The 27,290-nt window shown below is 45.6% G+C and overlaps 3 protein-coding genes across 3 annotated transcripts; 2 read left to right on the top strand and 1 right to left on the bottom strand.

The window, feature by feature from the left end:
* The first annotated feature begins 185 nt into the window (after positions 1-185).
* On the top strand, positions 186-1,681 carry LOC101754682 (myb-related protein Zm38). Its single transcript, XM_004978811.2, has 3 exons — positions 186-508; positions 633-762; positions 930-1,681. The coding sequence occupies exons 1-3, from the start codon at positions 376-378 to the stop codon at positions 1,507-1,509; spliced, it is 843 nt and encodes a 280-aa protein (XP_004978868.1). The 5' UTR covers positions 186-375; the 3' UTR covers positions 1,510-1,681.
* An 11,006-nt stretch (positions 1,682-12,687) lies between these two features.
* Positions 12,688-18,285, top strand: LOC101754285 (transmembrane 9 superfamily member 1). The gene is made up of 12 exons (XM_004978810.3): positions 12,688-12,888; positions 14,262-14,454; positions 14,585-14,689; positions 14,815-14,832; positions 14,923-15,011; positions 15,083-15,235; positions 15,384-15,518; positions 15,834-16,000; positions 16,662-16,756; positions 16,892-17,265; positions 17,462-17,735; positions 17,813-18,285. The coding sequence occupies exons 1-12, from the start codon at positions 12,799-12,801 to the stop codon at positions 17,878-17,880; spliced, it is 1,761 nt and encodes a 586-aa protein (XP_004978867.1). The 5' UTR covers positions 12,688-12,798; the 3' UTR covers positions 17,881-18,285.
* Positions 18,286-20,721: 2,436 nt separating this feature from the next.
* Positions 20,722-21,991, bottom strand: LOC101753472. Its single transcript, XM_004978808.4, has 2 exons — positions 21,233-21,991; positions 20,722-21,124 (listed from the first exon to the last, which is right to left on the bottom strand). The coding sequence occupies exons 1-2, from the start codon at positions 21,563-21,565 to the stop codon at positions 20,939-20,941; spliced, it is 519 nt and encodes a 172-aa protein (XP_004978865.1). The 5' UTR covers positions 21,566-21,991; the 3' UTR covers positions 20,722-20,938.
* Positions 21,992-27,290: the final 5,299 nt, after the last annotated feature.

Consider the following 27,290-nt stretch of genomic DNA (forward strand, 5'->3'; position numbering starts at 1 on the left):
CCCCCCCCCCCCCCCCCAACTAACACTCGCCGGCCCCACCTCCGCTCCCCTCCGCCCCCCATCACACCAACTCGGTCAAATGGCATGGCTCACAGCGATCCGGGTCAATGGGGCCCTCACCCCCGCTCGCTCCTCCCCCCTCCCCTCGTATAAAACCAACCACCCCCTCCCTCCCCGTCGTCTCCCCTTGTTCACGAAAAGCTCGCGCTGCCGAAACTCCATCGCCGCCCATCACCCAAGCAACGCGCCTGCCCCCTCGTCTTCTTCTTCCTTCCTCTCTCGCGGGCGACGGCCGGACTCCACTCCGCGAGGCCGGAGCAGGATCGAAGGAGGGAGGAGGAGGAGGAGGATCTACCTGCGGCGGCCGCGTCCGGCATGGGGAGGTCCCCGTGCTGCGAGCAGGCGCACACCAACAAGGGCGCCTGGACCAAGGAGGAGGACCAGCGCCTCATCGCCTACATCAAGGCCCACGGCGAGGGGTGCTGGAGGTCGCTCCCCAGGGCCGCAGGTGCGTGTACCATGCGAATCCGTCCGGCCATCTAGATGCCTTTGGATTTGAATGATGATGTTACGAGATGGCCGGGAAGATGCGTGTGAGTGTGATATGATACTTACGGCGGCGCGCGGTGCAGGGCTGCTGCGGTGCGGGAAGAGCTGCCGGCTGCGGTGGATCAACTACCTGCGCCCCGACCTCAAGCGCGGCAACTTCACCGAGGAGGAGGACGAACTCATCATCAAGTTCCACGAGCTCTTCGGCAACAAGTAAGCTGCTGCGTGCTGCCAGTCCTGGCATATATACCATGTATATCAAAGATCGCTAGATCAGAGCATTCGTCAAGGAATCAATCAGCCAGAGTTATTACCTGGGGATCGGAGGAAGGATTTTCTTTTCTTTTTTTCTGATCGTTTATCTCTTCTCTTATCGTTAGATGGTCGCTGATCGCCGGGAGGCTGCCGGGCAGGACGGACAACGAGATCAAGAACTACTGGAACACGCACATCAAGCGCAAGCTCGTCGCCCGCGGCATCGACCCGCAGACCCACCGGCCGATCGCCGCCGCCGCCAGCGGCGCGCCGGGGCAGCAACAGCAGCAGCATTACCAGCTGGAGGCGCCGAAGCTGCACGCCGCCGCCGCTCCGGGCCATCACCACCAGCAGGACCATTTCGAGGTCATCTCGAACTCGCCTGAGGCCTGCAGCCGCAGCAGCGACGACGAGCCGCGGTCCGCCACTCCTCCACCGCCGCCGGCGCCGCCGCGACGGCACCTCGACATCGACCTCAACCTGTCCATCAGCCTGGCGCCCTACGAGCCGCCGGAGGACTCCTTCAAGCCACTGAAGCAGGAAGCGGCGGCGACAGCTGGACACGGCAATGCGACGGCGGCGGTGTGCCTGTGCCTGAACAGCCTCGGGTACCGGCCGGGCGTCGAGTGCGTCTGCGGCGCCGCCAGGCAGGAGCAATGGGCTCGGAATTTTTTACAGGCAGCACCCTGCTTCAGAGGCCAATAGTAGTGTAGCAGTAAGAGTGATCAGTGACGACATAATCTTGGAGGGGATTATCGAGGGAGGGAAGGGGGCAGATATAATAGTTAATTAACTAGTTAAAAGCCACACATGCTTAGCAGCTCTCTGTAACATGCACCATGGTTCTATGAGGAAAATGTGCTCTCGTTCTGTCGCTTCCGAGCCCTCGGGCAACGTGTTCATGCCACATCCCTCCTCAACAAATCATCTTTGGCGACATGCATATAGTACTACCAGTTCATGATCTCTGCTACCTCCACCTACCTCCTCTGTCTGTTGCTTGTCTTTTCAACACTAAACAAGTTTATTTTAAAAAAAACCTCATGATCTTCACCTAGACGTGCTTGAATCCACCCAAAGGAAACCTTTGCAAGATGCATGAGCCATGGCTGCCCGAGATGCTGAAAGTGAATGGGGTTGTGTGTGCTGGTGGTTACGGGGGAGAGTCAGTCAGGTCAGGTCCCGTCCCTGAATGTCTGCAACCACATGACCACTCGGTGAGAAACAGGGAAAGGATGGCGCCGATTTTTGGCTCCAAAAGAGATTGTCTTGTAGAGCGAAGGGAAGGGAGTTGGGTTGGGAGCATGTGAGCGAGATGCCCTTGCTCCGGTTGGTTAGGTAGGTAGGTAGAAGGGGTGGAAGGGGTGTTGGCGAGTGAGTGAATGCAGAGGGGAGATAAAGTGCCACGGAGGAGCGGCATGGATTGGGGGAAGCTTTTTGGTTTCTTAATGACCAGTCTGGCCGGAGCGCGGAGGCGATGGGAGGTGGTGGTGGTTGGTGGTCTGATCGATTGCTAGTTTTTATCATGGATCAGGGATGGCCTGCCTGATGCTGTAGTCTATGGCTGGTAGCAGCAGTACTGGATCTTTTGGAGCAGAGTGGGGGCCAGTAATGGTGATCTAGGCTACCTTCATCACAAGTTTAAGGAGGACAGGACAGCAGTGGTGAACTCTAGTCTCTGGGTGTGGTCAATTCTAAGGATCTTCCAGAAAAGAGCCATATACTTGACTGTTGTAGCTACTACAGACGTACAGGAATCATTTACCAATGGATGGTGCAGAATGCAGACCAGCTCCTCTTTCACTTCAATAACAGCAACAATTTTCTTTTCGAAACAAAAAAGGCATGCAAGCATTCCTCTTCTTTTTTCCCCCCTGGTGAGAGGGCAATGCAGAATGCCAGTATACCATTCATTGTAAAGGAAGGGTTGAGATGCGATAATGCTTTCTTCAAGAAAAGAAAAGAAATGCGATAATGCTATTCTGATAAATCATAATGCAATCGAAGGAGAAGATTATATTCTTAGGCCTCTCAAGTCTGGAGTCAAAGGAAAGATGAGACCTGCAAATAAATTACCGGTGCTGCAGTAAAGGTAAAATCTAGGCCTATTTATTTTTCCTTATAATTATTTGCAACATGGTTCTCCACTTATCTTGTAACATAAGCAAGGCATCAGTTAAAAAATGGATGTTAATTCTCCCTTTGTGGCCTAATGTCAGGCTACCCATCTTTTGCAAAGATTCGCAATATCTGAATTCCTAGATGACAAAATAAGCAGGTAGGAAAACTCTTCCCTTGGAAACTACTAGTTTGTTACCTCTTCATATTAGTAGTGACAAAATAAGAGAGGTCACCAGACTAACAAGTTGATGCACACCAATTATATATGGTGTTAATATTAGTAAGAAATCACTGGACAGATCTGATGAAGTCAGATTTACTCAGTCTGTATATAACATGGGTCAGATGCATACCTCATTTTTCTCCAGGTGTAAGCCTCTCTATGCAGGTGCAGTATGGGACTAGACATCGGGTTAAAGTTTAGTTCTTGTCACATCGAATATTCGGATACTAATTAGAAGGACTAAACATGAGCTAATTATAAAACTAATTGCAGAAGCTATGAGCTAATTCGCGAGACGAATCTATTAAGCCTAATTAATCCATCATTAGCAAATGGTTACTGTAGCACCACATTGTCAAATCATGGACTAATTAGGCTTAATAAATTCATCTCGCGAATTAGTCTCCATCTATGCAATTAGTTTATATTTAATGTTCTAGTATCCAAACATCCGATGTGACAGGGGCTAAAGTTTAGCCCCTAGCATCCAAACATCTGTATAGAGAGGCTTACACCTGGAGAAAAATGAGGTATGCATCTGACCCATGTTATATACAGACTAAGTAAATCTGACTTCATCAGATCTGTCCATTGATTTCTTACTAATATTAACACCATATATAATTGGTGTGCATCAACCTGTTAGTCTTGTGACCTCTCTTATTTTGTCACTACTAATATGAAGAGGTAACAAACTAGTAGTTTCCATGCGAAGAGTTTTCCTACCTGCTTAACTTTAGCTAATTAAGAGGATTAAATATAAGCTAATTACAAAATTAATTGCACAGATGGAGACTAATTCATGAGACGAATCTATTAAGCTTAATTAGTCCATGATTTGACAACGTGGTGCTACAGTAACCATTTACTAATGATGGATTAATTAGGCTTAATAGATTCGTCTCGCGAATTAGCCCAGAACTTCTGTAATTAGTTTTATAATTAGCTCATATTTAGTCCTTCTAATTAGCATCCGAATATTTGATGTGACAAGGGCTAAATTTTAATCCGAGGGTCCAAACACGCCCTAAACTGAAACAAGTAATTGCCAAAATTAGTCTTCACTCAGAGGCCGGAGCTGAATAAAATTATGCACGAGTCAATATCAACAGTACACAGATCTCATCACACCCGTGTAAGGCATGCACGTGACATCTGTATTCGTAGTGAAGGACCTCTCCCTTTTGTTGGTGTTCCTTGCTAAGAAAAACTATTAGCAAATCCCGTTGATTGGATCTCTCTGAGATATCTAAACGAGCACAATTAAAAACTGGGATACTTAGTCGAGTAGTTGTTGCTACAAGAAAGTCTGTTCACTGGAACTGTGCCAAAGCTAAACGTTGACTTAATAACCAAAGAACTCCTGGTGGGAAAAAAGAACTGGCTCATCTTGTCTAGTCAAATCGCGCACGCTAATAGCCAACAGAGAGCGAGTCCAGTGGAAACATATGGCAATAATTAAGATATCAACAGATCTTATGTAACGATTTGTCCAGATATGCCTGCGAAAATTTTTATCTTGCAAACAGATCAGCTGCAGCAGAATTTCCACAGTTTGAATCAGTGAGGACTTGTGCGATCCAATAATTCTCTTGGCCGAGCCGAGGGTTAAAAGTGCTCTAATGTTTGAAAAAGAAAGTTTCCTTGAAGGAAAGAACCACGCTCGTGACATGAACCTTCCACCCAATGCTTCCATTCATGCATAAGATTGCTGACTCACTGTAATTTGTACAATGACCTGTGATCTACTGACAAGATGAATTATTTTACAGGTTGGCCGGCAGGATCTTATGCAAAACTTTCTAACAGGCAGTGACTATAGAGGGGCTAACTGCAAATGCAGGAAAAAAGCGGCCAAGAATCTCTGTGACTGCAAAAGCTCCTTCCCATTTGACCACCTGAATGCATGATGGAGCTTATATTCTTAGCCCCCTCAACAATCGCCAGAAAGGACGCAGATGACAAAACAATTCCCCACCGAAATATGAAGTATCGCTCTCCTTTTCCCCTTTGTGCTGACCCCCAGTGGTTCAAGCAAGTGTGGACCTCCATCCATATTCTTAGCCGATGATGATTCACTATGTTCCTCTGGATAGGCACGAATTTAACCGGAACGTTCTACGCCTATGACCATGCATGCAGGAGTACATACGGCACTGCTTGATCCATTCCAGATCATGTGACCGGACGATCACGGTTTCATGAGTAACAACATGTTGAAAACTTCCTTGTGAATTTGCATCTACATTCTCGACCACTCAAAATTATCACAATCCACTCACTTGCAAAAAAAAAAAAGAATCAGAATCTTCACGGTGAAGGAGATGCCACCAGCACCAACTTGGTAGAAGATGATGAAGATGACTGTAGTAATGGATGGACAAGGAGAGGGCGGGAATGGAATAAGCGCTAAGGTTTTCCAGGGGAAACATGGGGCGGTGGTAGTTGGTGGTTGGTAGCCCACATGACATCACCCCAAAAGACAGCAGCAAACACAGGCCACAGCCGGTCTTCTTCTTCCCACGAATCCCCGGGCTGTGCTTTTGCGTGCACCCACAATTGCCAATTGCTCCCATCTCATCTCCGACCTCAACCATCCTTTTCAAGCGTCATTTTCCAATGGCTTGGCAAGTTTTTTTTATGGCATTTCGGAAAAAGCGTTCTCTTTTGCTGGGGCTCACCTTCTAGAAGCCCAAGTGAAGTGACTCCTCCGTCCCAACCCCAATGACTGACTTCCCAAGTGTGGTCAGTGGATGCAGCGTCCGCTTGCAAAACTATCTCTATCAGTGAGCGGCAATGGATGCGAAAAGGCGGGCGATATTGCGGGTCACCTAATTTTTTTTCAGAAAAGGAGCAGCTGCTACAGTCCAGGAAAAGTTGAAAGTGATATCAGCCGGCTGTTTCATAGTCTTGGCCGAGTCAACAAAAATCCAACAGCTTATCGATTGCTAACTTTAGTGGAAGTCCAATATTCATCCTTTTATGTTAAGTTACACGGTTTTGGATCACCCTGGTCCACCAACGGCCAACGTTTGTTAAACAGTCAGGATCGATGTCGCTAAACTTTGGTGTACATCTCTAAGATCATGTCATCCATTTGTGTGGTATCCAGTGAGTGGTAACTTGTATCTGGTGGTCGATATGCTGATCTTTTGTTGGAGAATAAAAGCAATCTTATCTTCCTGCCTAACCATCCAAATATCACATGTTCATGATGCTCAATCCCACTTAAGAACTTCGTCCTCTTGTCATACCTAGACGAGCGTCCTTTGTACATGGTACGTACCTGGTTGTGTAGAAGACACGGTGCGTGCTTTGAGTATGGGCAGGCAGTCCAGCAAAACGTATGCATCCTCACATATTGGCATATGTGATGTAACCTACAAAAACGACATTAAAACCATACGCCGCAATTACTTAGTCTTGTTCAGTCAGCATCCTTGAAGGTAGCTTAGGAAAATCGCTGAGAAAACAGTACCTTACAGCAGCTTTGCAGGATGATAGCCCAAGTAATAGCTACTTTTGAAGTCCGATTCTTCATTCAAGCTGTTCAGGACCATTCAGTGAGCTCTTTGATGTATGTTCTGAAAAAGCAACTACTGCAACTGCAGAACAGACATAGTACAGGTCATCGTAGCCTGCATATTAAGGAAGGCCCAACAAAAAAGTGATAACAAGATTAACCTTGTGCACTATATATGGCCAAATCACATCAAGAATATATCGTGTGCACTTATCTTTGCAAAAGGAAACAAAAATGAATTAATGATTCTGTTGAACACGTAAACAGTGAGGTGATAATATGTATACTGATCATCGGAATACTTATTGCAAAATTAACCCTAATCTATCCACACAGATTCTTGTCTGCATTGACAGCAACTAGATCCTAAAACCACCGACCCATTGCGGTTGATCTTAGCTTTACACTTTTCGTTTTAGTGGCCCCTACGAGGACTTGTCGCAGCAATCCTCCATCTTGCATTGGGAGTGTTAACAGAATAGTGTATGCTACAAAATATTGCCGCTAGTAATAGTGTAACAGTTGTACCTGTTTGTTACCAAATACCAACCCAAAACATACTGGGAGTGACTTTTTCTGCAACTGTCGAATCAATAGTCTCGCACCAAAGGCAGCTTCTAAAAACTCATGCTGCCGTTAAAGTGGCAGAATATGTAAAGAAGAAGGCAGTATATTGGGCACATGTGTAGCAAGTGGTTTTCTTCTAAAGTCAAAATGCTACTTTATTCATCGTTGTGCTCTAAGACATGGCAGAGGCACTCCATTATGGAGCACTACAAACATTGGTGAGATTCTCCCCCATCAGCAAGGTGAAATGCCCAGCTGGTTTGACTGCATGCCAAATTGCTCTCAATCTTTTCCGACATGCAGCACACATGACATGAGTGGAGCAGATAAGTGCACAACTGCCTTTTCCAGATGAAAGTCACATAAGCTTTTGGATAAATCTGGTTCCCAAAGCAAAAGGGAAGAAAAGATGTAAAGATGTTTTGACATTCATACTACATAGGATGAGTTAGGTCTAGTGAAGGTTCTACCTCTGAGGAGGACTCCATGAAACAAAAAAGAGAAAAAAAGAGAGAAGAAAAATAAAGTGGGTGGGATATTGTGGATGCATGCGGATATGATGCAAAGCCTGTATAGCTTTACCTAACACCACAGTTTGAGCAACTGAAAGATGGTGCAAGTGATTTATCTGTAACGTCAATGATGATGAAGAGTGAAATGAGCCCTTCTAGAATGAGGTAGGTCAGATGAAACAATATTTCAAATCTTTGTCAGTGCATCAGAACCAGCACCTAACAAGAGAAGTGAGTAAAAAGATACAATAACCTCCAGCGCACCCACTAGGCCACTCCAGTTCATAAAAGGCATGAAGATGTGGTAGGCTCGATGGTTGGAAGCTTCTATGGATCTTTGTCATTGCATCACTCGGGCGACCGGGCCACCTAACATGCAGATAACAAGAGAGCATATTTCAAAATTTCTGGAAAGACATCACTGTTAGAACCTTTGGTGATAATTTATTGAACCACTGTCCCTGTCCAACTCCCGTTTCCAGGAGATAATAAAAAATGAGAAAAAATCTTTCTTGCTATATTTCTGCTGTTCCACTTTCAAGCAATAGCATCTAGTTAATGCAGCGATTCATGTCATCTCACGATTTTCACAAGAGCAAGGAAAATATCCACAGCATGTACAAAATAGCAAAGCTTGTGCTGGTGAGTTACCTAAGCTTGTGCACAAGAGGAGCTTATTTCCCTACCCAAAGGTTCAGGATATGCCTTTCTTATGAATAACTTGATGGATTGACCCTGTTAGCGCAGAACAGCAGAAGGGTGTGAGATAACAGTTTATGCAGGTATGTTTGAGTTTAACGAATTTAGTAGTACCAATCAGATGCAGAAAGATAATACAGCGAGGGCATCATGTCTGTCCAACATATTTGATGAAGGCATAAACAGATTTTTGGGAAGACAGCAACATTATCTGAAGAAGTCATCCTAAGAACAGACATGATCGAAATTATAAGTCTTAAAACCACACGATATTACTTTTACTCATGTATTCATGGCACAAGCTAAATCACTATGTAGGGTAAGGCTGAACACTTGGAGCACTTGGCTAAATGTTTAGAAACGAGATATGCATGCCTGAATGGGCTGGTGGCAAGTTCACGCAAAGCGCATGGACCAACCTGTTGCTTAAGAATGTGGAAGGAGGGAAGCATTAAGAAGGCCAGTGTTGGGCCATGGGCCTGAAATCCATGGCACTATGCGAGCGTATAATATAGATGAGCCATAACAGCATTGACAAAATGACCAGATGATATATGATCTTTCGGATTTCCAAACAGCATAATTGTGAATAACTATAACAACATCATTTGAATACGTATATAACAAAATTTCCAACCAAGAACAGAATTTGTTGGAGTGCAGGGAGGGAAAGCAGTCGTTTAAATTGGCAAATATCAGGTTGATACTTGATAGCATACCTGAACCAAAACTGCCTTAGCAATCATTCTTAGGTCATACAGATGTTTTCTCTTCTGTCTAAAACTCCAATTCTACCTGTTGTTGCGTGCACAGCTTTTAGCCTGTAATAATACATTTCCGTTTGTGGCTGGAACATTACGGCCATGTTTAGTTACCCCCAACTCCCAACTTTGACACTATGCAAAAAGAAGATTCCCCATCACATCAAACTTGCGGTACATGCATGGAGTACTAAATGTAGATGAAATTAAAAACTAATTGCACAGTTTTGTTGTACTTTGCGAGACGAATCTTTTGAGCCTAATTAGTCAATATTTGGATAATAATTCACAAATACAAACGAAACGCTACAGTATGCTGCAGTGCTGGCACAGTAATTTTGCACCTCCCAAATTTGCCAACTAAACAAGACCTACATTGACTGGTCCAACCTTGAGCTTTGCTGACATCTGCACATGCACAGTCCTGACGTAGACATGTAACGTTATAACAATATAGTTTTAAAATAGACAATCCATTCAATTTCATCCTAAGATTCATACTTGATTTTGAGACAAAATGTTTATGGTGCAGCCAATTTGATGGTTTGAATTAAATCTGATATTGTACATAAGAATATAAACTCTTTGTCTGATTTAGGGCATGAAGAACTCTTGCTAGATCAGAGATAAGGTCAACTAAAAAATAATTCACAAATCCTAGCCTCTATGAATATCATATTATACTTACAACAAATCAAAATAAAGCTAAAAATGAAAATTATATCCAAGTTCAGTTTGGAATGCAGGAACCTCACAGGTAAAAAAGCCAATTCATCTGATACCCTTGTTTATGAAAATATCTAGGCTTCACAACTCATTTTCAAACCATAGAAAATATAAGACGTGAGGCTTATCTCTGGCTGGTTTGCATCAGGAATGTTGCAAATCATAATTTCTTGTGTTTCCTAAAACAAATCTCTTTATCTTTTTTTCCAGTTATTCAAATAGGCGATAACAGTTTCCGATCAACATTTTGTTGCTATTTCTGCAAATACTTTATATTTGCATTGGCGTAGTCCGGCAGCGATCGCATGCAACACTGTGCGACCTCAAGCACAGCAGGACACGCGCGCAGATGACCAGCAGCCACCGGCATTGGCGTCGTCACCCTCCCCACCAGACACTGCCAGCACCACTGCGGCCTAAGCCAAGACAGCTGCTTTCCTTAGCAGCGAGCGCCTTGCCCTCCAGGCGCCGCTCGCTTCCTTGCCGCGGGCGAACGGTACAGTGACAGGACCGGCACCAACGCCCAGGCGCAGCGGCCGGATCACCAACCAACCGCTCAACGATATCCGGCCATCGAAGAAAGGGGAAATTCTTGCGATGAAGAAGCTAGGGATCATATCCCGCGATGATGAAGCTGAGTAGGTGATGGCGAAGGAATTTGACAAGTTTCTCATGTCAACGATGCAGCCCCGCCACTTCGCGGCGCTCTGCGACATCTTCCGGGCCACGAACGTGCTCTCTGACGCGGAGCTCATACTGATAACCAACCAGGCAACCGCCGCAACCACGATCTGCTGATGTGGGACGTGTTCCTCCACTGTCGCCAAGCTTCATGGATTCGTGCAATCACAACATTCTTGTTTGGAACGTGCGAGGGTTGAATGCGAGAAGTCGTAGGGATACGTTGCGTGCGGTGGTCAGCGACGCAAGTGCGTCCACTGTTTGTGTCCAAGAGAACAAGCTCCAGGTAATTTCACCATTCCTGGAACTCAGCCTCATTGACTGGCGGTTGCTCAAGCGGAGTGTGCTTGATATTCTGAAGAAGAAAGGACTGGACTCCGCGTTTATGCTCATCTCCTGGAATATTTGGAAGGATCGGGAACGATCGGGAGTTCAACAGGGCACTGGTTAAGCACCATGGACAGTTGTTTCACGAGATCGCCGAGCAAGCTCACTTACGGTGCTGTGCTGGTGCTAAGCACCTGTCCCTCCTAGGCTGGCCAGCGTCGGTAGGACTGCTAGGCGTTTAGTTTCCTTCCCTGCTCATGCTCATTTCTGTTGGTTGTTAGTTGTTTATCTCTAGGTACAAACTCTAGATAAGATAATCCGTGTGCGTGTGCCCGGTTGGCTCGCATTGTAATTAACGTTCCATCGTTTCTTCTTCTTGATACAAAGATACGCAACTCTCCTGCGTATTCTAGAAAAAAAATTAATTTTACATTCCTCAAGGAGAAACCCCGCAAACCGACTCCTCAATCCATCAGTTTCTCCCAAGGGGAACTAAATCAATCGTCGGATATCTCCGAAGAAAAATCAGTCAAATTAGGGGAAGCGACAGCTAGCATTGGCGCATATAAACCCTAGACGAAATAGGAACTAGCTGGAGGAAGCGCGAGCGGCTCACCGGGCAAGGAGATGCATCCGATGCGCCCACGGAGTTTGGCGGCGGCTCCGTGCCCCTACAAAGCCAGCGTAGAGCCAGCGAGTGGGCCTCTCCACGGCGGCCAGCCGACCGCGATGGCGGCGATTCCCGCGAGTTGGAGGATTTCAAATGGGAGCGGAATTTTCCGCTGGGGCCTTTTGATTTGAGTTGAGATACGGGGGTTTCGCGGTGTGAGGCTGGACTGTGGGGCCCGCGGAGAAGGCGGCCTTGGCTTTTGCCTCGGCACGGAAATGCGGGGATGTTTGGTTGCTAGCCACCATTTGCCACACCTAACTTTCGGCAAGTGCAACAAGTCACAAAAAGTATGGTAAAAAAATTTGAAGTCACACTTTACCATGGCAAAGGAAATCTTACCATACGTTTTGTCTTTAAGACATGTGGAGCCCAAAAAATCTTGCCAAAGGTTAGTTGTCCAACCAAACACTTGCCAACTTGATCAAACTTGCCTAAGGTTAGGTGTGGCAAAGTATGGCGGGGAATCAAACACCCCGTGCTCTTTATAACTCCATCCCTATGGCTTATGGAAATCACTGGCTACTCCAACCTCCCAACACAATAGCCAACCTCCCAATGCAAAAACGTAAAATGGGTCACGGTCAATGATGCCTTCCGAGTTAAAATGGGTCACGGTCAATGATGCCTTGTGAGTTCCGACAAAGAGTATTGTTTCGTATAACTTGTTAAACCATCATTGTCGAGCTTCGTACATACTCCACTGGTATTGTATTTCCATATTGATAATTATGAAGCCGAGTTGGCACTATTTAGCACTATACATTTGAGTTCTGCCAGGTGCCTTACAACCACTTTCTGCTATTTGAATCCAAAATACGATCCGCATATTTTTATTTGGTACACCTTTATCTTCTCTCGATATGAACAATGCATATGACATTCGAATTATTACACAATTTTATTTAATCTGTATGTATTAAAATTTTCGTTATCTTTGCATGGTTATTATGTGGTTATTTATCGTTTGACATTCTCTTCACAATTTTACGCACGCGAAAAACGAAGTAATACATGTTCTGTTCTCAATTCTCATGGCCATCAGTATCAAATATCGCATGCCACAGGGACCTCTTCGCAAAACTGCGGCCATTTTCCTCCGTATGAGGTACCTCGTGCTCGTTCGGCACTGAGACACACCCGCACGCTCGCGGCCGCCTCCCTCCGCCCAGATCTCGCCGCCGACGATGCTCCGCCGCGGCGTGCTCCTCCTCGTTGCCGTCCTCCTCGCCGTCGCGCGCCTGCCGCACGCGTACGCCTCCGAGGCCGACCACAAGGTGCGTACCCCTTCCTCCCAACCCTAGATCCGAACGCTCCTTGGTTGGATCCGTCGAGGCGCCGGCGCCGGATCTGCGCCTGGCGCGCGGGTGATACGTTGCCGAGCGCTGGGAGTTGCGTGCTTAGTACGAGGTCACGGCTTTGATTTGTTGCTCTGTGATGCGAATGGCTGGGCGCTCAGGTTATGAGCGAATTAATGGGATGAAAGGTTGTTTCAGAAATTGTCCGTTTTGATCTCGGTTGCTGTGGGAGTGCGGGAAGAGATTGTGACAACCGCATTCAGACAAAAGTTCGTTTTTGGTTGCATGCAACTTTCAAATAGTGTAACATTTTCATAGGGAAACAGCTGGTTGCAGGCCTTGAGTAAGACTGAAAGTAGATTGGGGGCTTCTCATTACTTATTAGATGCTGCACGTCACGATTGTGGAAGGGTACAATGCATGGAAGGGTACAATGCATGCATATCATCAAAGACTTAGTTGTTATACTACACTTTAATGTGGTAGTTATCATGGGCATTTCAATGAAGACGCAACATTTGGAAGACCATGCTGTGGTGGCTAGTGACTTGGTATTGGTAGTTCAAACGAAAAGTACTCCTTCATTCTTCATATTTAAGTTATTGTTAAACAACTGGGGTTACGTTCTTACTCATATTTGGGAGTGATCGCCCGATCAGGGCTTAAATTAGCTACGTGACATCCAAACTATCTCACTATTTGTTAGGCACCAATCAGGGATCAGATATGACACAGAGATAGGTACTTGCAACTGCATTTATAACTTCCAGAATAGTTAACTAGTGTATGTTTCTATATGGTGGCCTGTAGTTACACAAAGTTGGGCCTTAATGTCATTAGTAGAAACTTACTATTTGTAAGGTGAAACATGTACATGTATGCTTCCTTGATTATCAGCCTGTGTTTACCCATTTATTCTGTCTAGAAGGCTAGATTAGCAGCTTGTTGGCTGTTTACCCTTTTATTTTTTGTCTAGAGGGCTGCTCTCCTAGATATTAGCTTGTTGACTGTTGACCCTTTTATTTCTGTCTAGAGGGCTGCTCTGTGCTGAGTCTGTTAAATACCTCTGGTTCCAATGATTAGCGTTGGGAATTGATTGAACTCCTGGGCTTAAGAAATATCAGATTTTTTTTTCATAATCTGGTCATGGTTTGTTTGAATTATCATTAAGTGACCAAGATCATTGCTCTTCTCTATGTTCCACACAGTTAGGCTTGTTGCTACTGTATACCAATTCAGAGAACTTCATTGTTTCTTACAACAAACTGAAATCTTCTTGTCTTCAAATTTTAGTTTCACTGATTTTAATCTAGTAAAGCATTACAGCTGCGGCTTGTTTTTCTTATGTGCAGTACAAAGCAGAAGAACCTGTTAAGCTATGGGTAAACAAGGTTGGACCATACAATAACCCTCAGGAAACGTACAACTATTACAGCCTCCCATTTTGTCAACCATCTGAAAACCCCACACATAAATGGGGTGGGCTGGGAGAGGTCCTCGGTGGAAATGAGCTGATCGATAGTCAGATTGATATAAAATTCTTAAGTATGCTAACCTTTACATCCTCCTTGAATTTATTTATATTTTGTTGGGCCAGGCATCAATGCATGTTCGTTTCTGTTGAGTGGTTTATCTGACTAACTTGTTAAATTTGAATGTTTTGTTTTTGTTTTAGAAAATGTGGACAAGGGCCTCATTTGCACAATTGAACTTGATGCTCAAAAGGTTCGGCAATTTTCTGATGCTATTGAGAGCTCATATTGGTTTGAGCTTTTCATAGGTATGTAAATGTTTTTTCCCCCATTCTGATGCACAGTTTTTTATTGTTTTGAATGCTATTCCTTTCTTCTGACATTCTTTTTATCCATATTTTGTGCCATTTCTTGCTGTGGTCAAATCACCTAGATGATCTGCCATTGTGGGGTAAGTGGTTCTGTACCTATCCTTTCTGTTGCATAATTCTTTCTGCTCTCTATTTTCTTTTTTAAATTTGGTCTCTTGAAATCTGAACAGGTTTTGTTGGGGAAACTGACAAAAACAATGAGAACAAGCATTATCTTTACACTCACAAGAACATTGTTGTTAAATACAATGGTAACAGGGTATGTATTGTATATAACCTTAAACGGATTAGCTGAGACCCATACGTTGGCTAATTAAATTTCCTTTGTAGATAATTCATGTCAATCTCACGCAAGAGTCGCCTAAGCTTCTTGAAGCTGGTAAAAAGTTGGATATGACATATTCAGTAAAGTGGGTGCAAACAAATGTGGCATTTGCACGGCGTTTTGAAGTTTACTTGGACTACCCGTTCTTTGAACATCAGGTAATTCTTATTTGCACCAGTGACGAGCAAAACATTTCATATGGACACTTTTATCTTCTTTCCTTGATTCTGAGTTGATTCTGACAACATTTTTTTTCTATCTTTTGGAATTACAAAATGGATGACTCATTGTATCTTCCATGTTCAGATTCACTGGTTCTCCATCTTCAACTCATTCATGATGGTTATTTTCCTGACTGGTTTAGTGTCAATGATATTGATGAGGACACTGAGAAATGATTATGCAAAATATGCTCGTGAAGATGACGACTTGGAATCTCTTGTAAGTTCTAAATCTGAAGTCTGGAATTTACTTATATATTCCTCTGCTAAGAGAACTCATTGTTTTTACCTTTTGCATCTCTTAGAGCCAAGATGAATGTTCGACCATTACCATTATGTCATGTAGTATTTCTAGAAGTGCATAAATCTTGAACGTTCTTTATAGGAAATATATGTTAACCATTTCTACAGAATTCAGAAAAAATAGTCAAATAGTTAGTCAAACATCAAGTTGAATCATACAAATTCCGTAGTAAACGTTTTTCTTTGGTGGGATGCGTTGTTAAGAATTTAAGATACGATTTACCCTTTTCAGGAGCGAGATGTTAATGAGGAATCTGGATGGAAGCTTGTCCATGGAGATGTATTTAGGCCTCCTCGTGGCCTGGTGTTTCTTTCTGCCTTTGTTGGTATTGGCACTCAGCTGGCAGCTCTTATCCTGCTTGTGATTGTGTTGGCCATTGTTGGCATGTTATATGTTGGGTAAGTTCACAACCAGCATTCTTTTTTTCTGCATTGGATGTGCAAAATTTAGTAGGTTTATAATATATAATCGTTTTGTAGTAATTGTTGTGATCAATCTTCTATGAGAATGATTGACCTTTCATAGTGCATTCTTGTTCTGTGCTTAAGTAAATCATATCTTTCTTTAGATGAAATGATTGGGTACAGGTACAATTGAGATATTCAGTAGGTGATTAATATCTTATTTTGTTATATGGCCACAGTAGGATATCTTTATATAAAATGGTGCCATTGTTAACTTAGGTAGAACCCTATAACTGAAATGAACTAGCTGCCATGAGAGACAATGTGCAAGAGCGAGCAACCCGGAATTTCAGACAAATGGTGCCATTGTTCAGACTTGAAAACATGGAAAGTTTGTAACATATGAATTACTGCTATCATGCTTTCATCATTATGTGAATGTTTCAAACTGTCAGTAATATAGAAGCAAAACTGTTCTTAGATATCAGGATATATGCTCTATTTGTCAGACATGAAGCAATCATCACAAAACCTTGTCATGCCTGCACTTTTACCGACTTCATTTTTGGGACAGCACACAACAGAAATATTGTTTAGCTTGTATCAGTGTGCACTAACTTTTCCAGTTAGTTCCTAACTGTGCTCTATTTGTCAGACGAGGAGCTATCATCACAACCTTTATTGTATGTTATGCTCTTACATCCTTCATCTCTGGATATGTTAGTGGTGGCCTGTATTCAAGGAATGGTGGTATGATTCCGCACAAATTTTGATTTATTTGTTATAGTTATTATGTCAAACTTCCCATATTATTCTGCTGTAGTGAATAGATTCTTGGGTTTAATTCATCTATTTCACTGAATGCATTACTTCATTCCATGGCAGGCAAAAACTGGATAAAATCCATGATCCTTACGGCATCCCTTTTTCCATTTTTGTGCTTCTCAATTGGATTAGTGTTAAACACCATTGCTATCTTCTACCGGTCATTAGCAGCTATACCATTCGGTACAATGGTTGTCATATTTGTTCTTTGGGCTTTCATCTCCTTCCCGTTGGTGCTATTGGGAACTGTAGTTGGCAGAAACTGGAGTGGTGCTCCCAACAACCCATGCCGTGTGAAAACAATTCCACGTCCTATTCCTGAAAAGAAGTGGTACCTTACACCTTCTGTTATTTCATTGATGGGTGGGCTTCTCCCCTTTGGCAGCATCTTCATTGAGATGTACTTTGTGTTCACTTCCTTCTGGAACTACAAGGTAAAGAAAAACTATATGTTGGTGCATGCTCCACCACTCAGAAGTACCTTTTATTCCAATAACTGCCATTTGTGAAAGATGTGCAGTACTTTCTTAATTACAGAAGTTTGGTTGCCAAGTAAATTTTTCTATATGTCAATGTTCAGTTCTCTTTAGTTTGAGGAATATTAAGATCGTCTCTTTTGTTGCTTGGCAGGTGTACTATGTTTATGGTTTCATGCTGCTGGTGTTTGTCATACTCATAATAGTCACCATATGTGTCACTATCGTGGGTACTTATTTCTTGTTGAATGCTGAGAACTATCACTGGCAATGGACATCATTCTTCTCTGCTGCTTCTACAGCCTTGTATGTATATTTATACTCCATATACTATTATCATGTGAAGACAAAGATGTCAGGCTTCTTCCAGACAAGCTTTTACTTTGGTTACACCCTGATGTTCTGTCTTGGATTGGGGATACTTTGTGGTGAGCTTTGAAACTAAGTTCATTTCATTTCAAGCATGTGTCGGTCCTGTTTTGACATTCATTCTGTTTGTATGTAGGTGCTGTTGGCTATCTGGGCTCTACTCTATTTGTGAGGAGAATCTACAGAAATATCAAATGCGACTAAATTTCTGCTCATTGCTGATAGAGGCTGTTCACAATCATATCTTGTTGCAGTCTGGTGCAGAGTAATACTTGATTCTGATTAACTTTTGAAACCACACAGGAGGTCGCTCTCCCTCTGTTTACTCCTTTTTTGGCTTATCTATTTCCTCCATGGAACTGCCCTGATAAATGTATACCTATTAGTTGGGGAATTAGTCTTGAGGACTGGAAAGTACATGTAGGTTCTTTTTTTGTGAGGCCTCTTTTGGTCAGTTGTAGGAGTTCATTGATGAATATTACCGCAGTGCAGATTCCAGTGGGCTAGATTTGCCCCTCTTATGAATTGTCACATCCAGTTTTCATACCCCCTTGTAGTATAAGCAAGCTAATATATTGAAGTTACATATATTCTTAATGGGTTTGATTTGCTTTGTGTTGCTGTTGCAACTTGTATATTGAGGCAGACATCAGCAGATGTATGTTTCAGCTGCTTGGGTTTACTTCCTCGCAGTTTTTTTTTTGGAAGCCATATGCCAATTATAGATCCAGAGTTCAGTAGTTTGTCGTGGACTGTTTATGTAAGGTCGTTTGCGCAGTGGCCGGCAGATTTCCCTTCATGAATCCTGGTTATTTAGTGTATCATCTTGATTTTATGCATTTCACACCCGTAAGAAATAACCACATGCTCTGAGCTTTTCATACCTGATGAATTGAAATGTCTCCTGTCCAGATCATGACCTAGAAAGCATACTTTTGTTGCTGCATTCATTACTCTAGATCTATGTTACGGTTTTCATCTTATCAGTTATCACTACCTCCCCCCCTCTTTGGTCCGTGTGGCTTTACTTCGGTTTCATCTCGATCCTATCCAGCTTGTTTAAGAAAACAGGCTTTCATCGTTGCTGCTGATGCTGTAAAATATATTAACTTTGCAATCATGGTTGCATGTTAATCCTTCCGTTCCAAATTATAGGTCGTTTTGACCTTTTAAAAGTAATATCTACCCTTAAAAAAGTTAAAATGACCTACAATTTGGAACGGAAGGAGTTCATGTCTTAGACTTATGCTAGCTCATGTTTTAGACTTATGTGAGATACTTGGAACGTAGGGAGCTCAAGTTTTAGACTTATGGATACCCCGTACTAAAGTTTAGCACCTATCAATCCCGTGCTAAAGTTTAGCACCTATCACATCGGATGTTTGGATGCTAATTAGAAGTATTAAATATAGGCTAATTAAAAAACTAATTGCACAGATGGAGTCTAATTCGCGAGATGAATTTATTGAGCCTAATTAGTTCATGATTTGACAATGTGGTGCTACAGTAACCATTTGCTAATGATGGATTAATTAGGCTTAATAGATTCGTCTCGTGAATTAGCACATTCGTCTCGCGAATTAGCACAGGATTCTACAATTAGTTTTATAATTAGCTCATGTTTAGTCCTTTTAATTAACATCCGAACATTTGATGTGATACTGCGGAAGTTTAGCATCTAGTATCCAAACGCTCCCTGAGTCGACAGGTGGGGTTGCTCTGAGCAGCTCAGCTCGTCAGATCGTCTCGCTAGGGACCAAGTCGGCTCGGCTTGTTAAGACCAATGAGCTGAGGGGGCGGAGCTCGGCTTTTGGTTGTCTCACGTTTGAGCCAACGAGCCAGATCATCATACTTGCGTTGAATGGCGAAGGCATTGGAGCCTTGGAGGAAAGTGAAGAGAGGCGCCACGAGCGTATCTTTTTTTTCAAATAATAGCCCACGCGACAGTAGAGTATATTAAGCTGAGCCGAACCGAGAACGAGCCGAGCTCCTCGGCCGGCGATGGAGCCACGGGCACGGGGAGGACAAGAGCCGTGCGTCGCGCGCCGCCGCCCCCCACCAGCCTCTCTGCCTCTGCTTGTTCGTTCGACGACTCGACGTGGTCACGTGGCCCGTGCGCACGCACACGCGTCGCGCGCCAGAGCCGGGCACGGAGGAGGAGGAGGAGGAGGACCAGTCGAAGCGTGAGTTGTCTTTCTGGAACCGTCTGGAGGGCAGAGAACGAGGCACGGCCGGCGCGGCTGGCCTCTGACGCGGGCACCACGTCGCACCCCGGAGCGCGCTGCGCCCGCCCACGCGTGCACCTGGGCGCGCACACGCGTCGGCGCGCGGCGGGGCGCCGGGCCGCGACGCGCCGTGGTTTAAAAGGGGAGGCCGCTCGATCCAGTCGTACTCATTCAAATTCATCAGGACCATCAAGAATCCACCATCATCTCCGGCGATCTCTCTCCTGTATTCTCGCTGCATCATTACTGTTACTATTGTTGTTCACAGCTCGACCGACGACCGACGAGATGCCGTCGCTGATGACGCTGACGCCGTGGCGGAGGAGGAAGAGGGCGGGGGCGGTTGGGCACCACACCCCGGTGGCGGTGCGCACGCGGCGGGGCGGATCGCTGGGCGCCATGTGGCGCCGCGTCGTGCGGACCATCACCTGCACGCGCACCCCGGCCTACTACTGATCATCGAGTGATGGGACGGGCCGGGACGATTACCACTTGCATGCAAATGCAATGTGATGTGGATCGGTCAAACTTGTGATGTGCTACGTTGCTGTTCTTGTAATCTTGTTCGTATACGGTTGTGTGTCGAGTCAAGACGGTCGTGTGTCGTACTTGACTAGTATCTGCTACTGGTTTTATATATACTTGTATTTGTATGCTGCTGATCACTTTGGTTATATTTACCAATTTACCATACATGCATTTGATCTTATTTGATTTAGGTCATTTGGTTTCATATAAAGTTTGATCTAGCCCTGTTTGGTTTCATAATGTTCGGTTTGGTTCCATATTCCTAAAATGCTATCTAGTCCCTAAAATGATAAAATGTCAAAACATATCTTTTATTCCCTAAAATGCTATCCATTTTAGTTACATAAGAATTAAAATGAGGATCCCTAGAATGCCAAACAACTAAAATGAGGATTAAAAATGAGGATTAAAGTGGACTAAAAATGAGGATTTCATTCCTGTCCCTCGTTTATTGCCCGAACCCTCCCGGATCTCCCTCGCTCGCTCCCTCCCCTTCCTGCCATTCTATTCTAGTACAACTCGGAGTCGCTCGCCGCAGTTGCAGTGTTGCAGAGCAGCCTCGGTCGGGTCAGCTCGCCGACTCGGGAGATGCTCCGCAGCGACGGCCGCCAGCTCCGCCCTCCTCTCGCAACGGCGCCGCCGCCGCCGGACCCGCCGCGGTGATGCCGGTCCGCCTTCTCCGCCCGCTTCCGATCCTGGACCAAGAACGAGGCCAAGTCGGCGATTGAGAGTCTGGATTCCGGAATCCGCAATTCAGAATCGGAGATTCGGAGGCCAGGAACAGGGGACGAGCGATCACCCACCTCGTCGGCGCCGGGCTGCCCCCGCGCATCGCCACCCGCGGCGGTGGCGGCGTGTCCCGGCTGCGACGGTTGCCGCCGCCGCCGGTCGTCGAGCGCCTCCTCGCACCGCCGCGTCTTGTCCTGCCGGCTGGCCTGGATCGCCTTCGCCACCTCTGCGCAAGCGAGACCAATTGGGGAACGGATTGTGAGCTCGTCGATCTCCGAGGGATAGAGGAATTGAAGCCAGAAACAGAGCGATCCAAGAACCGCCTTTGATGCGAACGGACGGATACGCAGCTTGAGGCGGTAGACCTGGCAGCAGCGCGTCCTTAGGGTGTTTTCATCCACACACATTGAATGATTGAATGATGAATGACTAGGGGTAATATCGACTGATCCGATTTAATGGACTTATCTGATTCTTTATTTGGAGCTCTGGAACGATCCTCGCCCAAGGACAGGGTGGACGATGCGTGCATGATTGGCACGGTTTAAAACTCTGCAACGGATTGACGACGACCTGCCGACACGTGCGCCGGCCACGGACACCGCCTTGGCAGCATCTCCGGCCCTCCACCAGGTAGCCTGGCACGCGTGGCGCGAGCACAGGGCCACACACGCCCCGGAGCACCAGCCAGCTCGCCATGCCAGGTCGTCGTTAAAAGGACCGGGCGCCGCGCGCGCTTCGAGCAAGCACTGAAGCACACCACAAACACCCGTAGCCATCGTCTCCGGCGAACAGCTACCAGTCCCCTGAGATCATCACGCGGAGATCGAAAGATGCCGTCGCTGTGGCCGACGACGAAGAAGACCAAGAAGACGCGCCGCTCGGCGTCCCGGTCGTCGCGCCGCCGCGGAGGCGGCACGTCGTCGCTGACCGCGCTGTGGCGGCGGGTGGCCGGGCCGCGGAGCCGGGCGAGGGGGAAGAAGAAGCCCGGGCTGCTGTCGCGCGCCGCCCGGGTGCTCACCTGCGGCCGCCGCTAGCTCCTAGTCTCTCCTACCCATCGCCGCCGCCAGCCATCTGCGTCGTCATCAGCGTAGCGTGCGTGCGTGCGTGACTCTGTGTGTTGCTCTGTCCGTACATCGCGACCGTGAGTGGCGTGGTCGCGGCGCCACGCTTGCGTGCCCTGTTCATGTACCCGTCCTGTACTCGTACCTGTTCCAATATGCGGATGATCGATGGTCATTTGTAAATTGTAATATTTTGTATGTCGTGAAATGTATCGTCCAACGATTATGATTGAATTCTGTGCTGAATCTAGGTTCCAACAACATCTGCACATTTTTAGTTTAGATTTCTTCGGTTTGCAGGTGTGTTTGTGGCTCGTATCCATGAATCTTATTCATGGATGGAATGGTTTAAAATAATGATGAGATGAAACTATCCAGAATCATCCATTCATACGTTAAGTGGTGCATGCAACTAAACATACCTGGACGCGTGACTTCCTAATGGATGCGGATCGACAACCGTTTCGTTGAACCTCACCTCTTCATGCACCATGGTTCCACACATGCTTGGACACCGATTTATATAATTTGTTAGTATTAATTTTCTTGTTTGTTGCTGATTGCAGTTGATTTATTCTGTAATTTTTCTTGTTCATCTACTAAAAGATTAAAATATCTTCATTGGTTAAGAGTTCAATTCAACTTGTATAAGTTTTTTGTTTTGTTTTGCATAACCATTTTTTATAACAACTTTGTTATATTATTTTTATTTTAGCTTATATGCCAATTTTACCACCGAATACTAAGACTTTACGAGATGCACAGTATAGGAACTTAGTTGATTTTTTTTGGTTGGGGAGGGGGGGCATGGACCCCTCATATGCTTTTGTATTGCAGGTATGCTTATGGTTGACCCTTTCATATGATTCATGATTCCATCAAACAGCATCATGCGTGTGACCGAGGAGTGGCTTCGGATCCATCTAGTTGCATGAATGCTGTAGAGCGGCACCATATATCAGATGAGGAGTAGATTTGAGTGGATGAAGTGACCGTCAAAAGAAGAGTACGTAGTACTTGCTTAGTTGTACGAGCGGATAAAAATGATCTCTGTGAAGATGTTTCGTTGGTTGCAATGATGGATATAGGTGACCCTGCACCTGAGACAATTAACATCTATCGAACCAGATGAGCATGGAGAATCGATTGGACGTATCTATCTGCCTTAAGAACATGCGCACGCAATCAAATTTGAATCACGGTAATGATGCTTGTGTGAGCAACCAAGGGCGCGTTTGGTAGCCTGGACGGAGGTTGGGCTAGACCTAGCTGGTGTAACCAGCTGTGATTGGTAGCCTGGTCGGCCTACCGGGCCAGACCAGCATGATGCAAAAACAGCCCGCCAGCCTGCGTGGAACGCAAAAGCCGGCTGTTTCACGCGGTGCAGGCTCGCGCGAGCGTGTTTTGTCCACGCAGAGGGAAGGTGGGAGACGAGCTAGCCTTTGGTGCCACAAATTGTACCGACTAGGGTTACCTCCCGCCGGTATAAAGCGGTGGCCGCCCGGCAGTGTCACCTCCTTCCCTGTAGACGTGCCGCCTCCACCGACTCCTCCACTCCTCTCTTCTGTCTCCCTTTTGCACTCGATTCCTCCACTTCTCTCCTCTCATCCCGGCGACTTGGAGGCGACGACGCGGCTGGTGGCGGGACGCCTGATCCGGAGGGTGGGTAATTCTTCACCGGTGAGCGTGGGTACATCTTCACCGGCGAGCATCGGGTCTTGGTCAGCAACGAACACTGGATTCGTGCTTCGTGTTCGTCACCGAGCAAATCTGCTACCTCTTCGTTTCTGGCCACTTAAGCAACCTCTTTGTCCCCGGCGTGACCTGCTTCTTCCTCTCCATCAAGCAGATCTGCCTTGTCTATTTGCTATTCGAGTCATCCCTCGGGTCCTCCATCGGCACGCGCTACTTCCTCATCTTCCCCACGACGGTCATCTTCATCTTCGCGGAGGTATGACCTGGATCTACGATTACCTTGTAGTTAGGGTGGTGGTTCTTGTTGTTTGCGATGGGTAGGGTCTCCTACGATGGAGTCATGCCGTTGTTGTTCAATCTTCTGCTACTTGTTGTATGGAATCTAGTTAGGGTTGTGAATGGTTAGGGTTCCCTCGGATGGGATCTGATATTACTGTTTATTTGATATTACGGTTTATTTGTGCGGTTAGTGGGGTATCCTCGTTGGATCTGCATGTCTACCTCATGAATTGTTCTAGTTTCTATGCCTTGGCTTGTTGTTTATAGTCGATCATGATGTTATTTACGATTCATGTGTAGTTACCACGTGGATGTGGACTTGTTGCCATGAACGTGTCTCTACTGTTGGTCTGTCTTGCCCATAAGGAGCCTGCTCGTGGCTAATATAGTTGTTTTGTGATGTCTATTGAGCCTCTGGTAGGCTACCTTGGGTAGCAATTGTGGCAATGATGCTGTTGTGAGGTTTTCTTTTTTGGATGACATTGAGGAGCCTTTGGGAGGCTACTTTTTTAGCAGTCATGGCAATGATACATGTTGGACCTCTTTACTTGTATGCTGGCTGCTTTTGGTGATGATGTGTTCGGGAGGAGCCTCTAGGAGGCTACTTTGGTAGCAGCCAATGCAATGATACCTATTGGACCTATTGATTTGTTTGTTGCGTGAGTTTTTGATCGATGATGTGTTGAGAAGGAGCCTCTGGGAGGCTACTTTGCTAGCAGCCAAGGCAATGATCCCTCTGTTGCCATGCTGCCATATACTGCCACACCTTAGAATGTCTTCAGTTCCATTTCAGTAATCAAGTTCTAATTTTTTTATTTCCATGCAATAATGTAGATGGACTTGCATGAGTACCATGCTAGGATGTCTTCCCAGGCTGCTGCTCTTATTGTTGTATGCATTGCAGTTCTGTATGCTAGGCTTAGGAGGGCCAGGTCTAATTCAGATGAGGAACAGAACTATGTTTGGGTTCCTAGGATAGTGGTCGATGCTGACAGGCAGACAAACCTAGATAAGATATATAACTGCACAAATGTTGAGTTTGTAAGCATGCTAAGGATGCATAAAGCTCCTTTCTTTTAGTTGGTTAACCTGTTTAGGGAGAGGCACCTCTTAGAGGACAGCATACACACTAGTGTTGAGGAACAGGTTGCTATGTTCCTCCACATTGTGGGACACAACTAGAGATTCAGGGTGATCCATCACACCTTTAGGAGATCCATAAAGACCATCAATAGGTACTTTGCACATGTGCTTTATGCAATTGGGGAGCTGAGGGGTGAGATGATCAGAGTCCCTGATGGTGCCACCCATCCTAAATTCCTTGGGAGCCAGAGATGGAACCCATACATCAAGGTACTTGGGTAGTTAGTATTATACGTTGTTGCTGCACTTTTATTTACATAATACATGGTACACTGATGCATGCATGTTAATTGTCCTAGGACTGCATTGGAGCTATTGATGGCACCCACATTCTTGTTAGAGTGCCATTTAATATGCAGACTGCTTTTAGAGCCCGTAAGAGCAACACAACACAAAATGTGCTAGCTGCTGTTAATTTCGATATGAGGTTCACCTATGTCCTTGTTAAGTGGGAAGGATCAGCTCATGATGCGCTGATCCTATCTGATGCGTTAGAGCGGGATGATGGGCTGAGGGTGCCACAAGGTACATTGTCCACCCAGCTTGTTACATGCTTAAGTAATTTTTTTCTTCCACTAGGTAGCTCATGTAATGTAAATCTATTCATGTGTAGGGAAATTCTACCTTGCTAATGCTGGCTACGGTTTGCAGCCTGGCTTCCTTCCTCCGTATTGGGCTATTAGGTACCACATGTTGGAGTTTGAGGGTAGGAGAACCCCTAGCAATACCAATGAATTGTTCAACCTAAGGCAGTCATTCCCCTGCACAACAGTTGAGAGGGCATTTGGGGCTCTTAAGGGTAGGTTTCGAATGCTAGACAATAATCCTTATCATCCATACCCCTCAAGTTAAGGTTGCCATTGCTTGTTGTATTCTGCATAACTAGATCTTGGGGTTTGGGGTAGATGAAGTTGTCCTAGGGGAGGATTTCTCCCCACCAGCCTCACAATCACAGCCTGCACCGACTCATGCAACTATGTCACAAGAAGCTAGGGCCTGGGGTGTTCAGAGGGATGGGTGGGCTTTGGCTATGTGGTAGAACAAGGAGTCTTCTAAGGTGTAGTGTCTTGTGTGCTTTAGTGGAACTGTAAAGAACTATGGTGTGGCAGTTATGTGATGGTTGCTGGAACTTGCTGAGACCTTTACTATACTAAATTTAATTTACTTTCTCCCTGCATCTATTGTTCTTTAGTTTCTGTTTGTTTCTGCACAGTTGCTTTCAATGTTGTTTTCATCAGCATGAGGTTACTTTGATGTTTTTCCTGTTGCCTTGCAATTTGTTGCTTTGGGAAAAAAAGGGGCTGCAATGACCTAACTTGTGATCATGTGTCTGGTACTTAATGGTTGGTGCTGCGATCTCTGCTATTGGTTATCTAGGCCAATGGCTGAGAAAGACGTGTTCTTTGGTTCTGCTACTGCTGGGTTTGTTAGTGCTGGTTAGCTACTTGCTGGTCAGGGTGCTATTGCTGCTACCTCTAGCCTGGGTCAAGCTGGTGGTGGTGCTGGTGCTCTTGGTGGTCTTGCTCAGGTCCGGGGGGGTAGTGGTGGTGCTGGTGGTGGTGCTTAGGCGGGAATGGGGGTGGTGGTGCTCAGGGATAAGGTGGTGGCGTGGGTGGTGGTCTTCCTCATCCTCCTATGAGGTGGACCACTACCACCTCCAGGTTTGTGCTGCGTCGCATGTGTGAGCTCATAGGGACTGGTGTAAGGCCTGAGGAGAGCTTCAAGGAGGTGCATGTGAACAAGGTGGCCAAGGCCCTGCGGGACTGGATTGGGGAGCATGTCACCAGCACTCAGGTGTACAACCACCTGCGTAAGTAGCGGCAAAGGTAGGGTAGGGTATGCAAGCTCAGGGACCTCAGTGATGCTCTCTGGGATGCTGACACTTGTAGCATCACTTTGGAGCAGGAGCACTACCTGGGCCACTACAAGGTGAGTGCCGTTTTGTGCTTTC

This window comes from Setaria italica, chromosome VIII, assembly GCF_000263155.2.
Source record: "Setaria italica strain Yugu1 chromosome VIII, Setaria_italica_v2.0, whole genome shotgun sequence".
NCBI lineage: Eukaryota > Viridiplantae > Streptophyta > Magnoliopsida > Poales > Poaceae > Setaria > Setaria italica.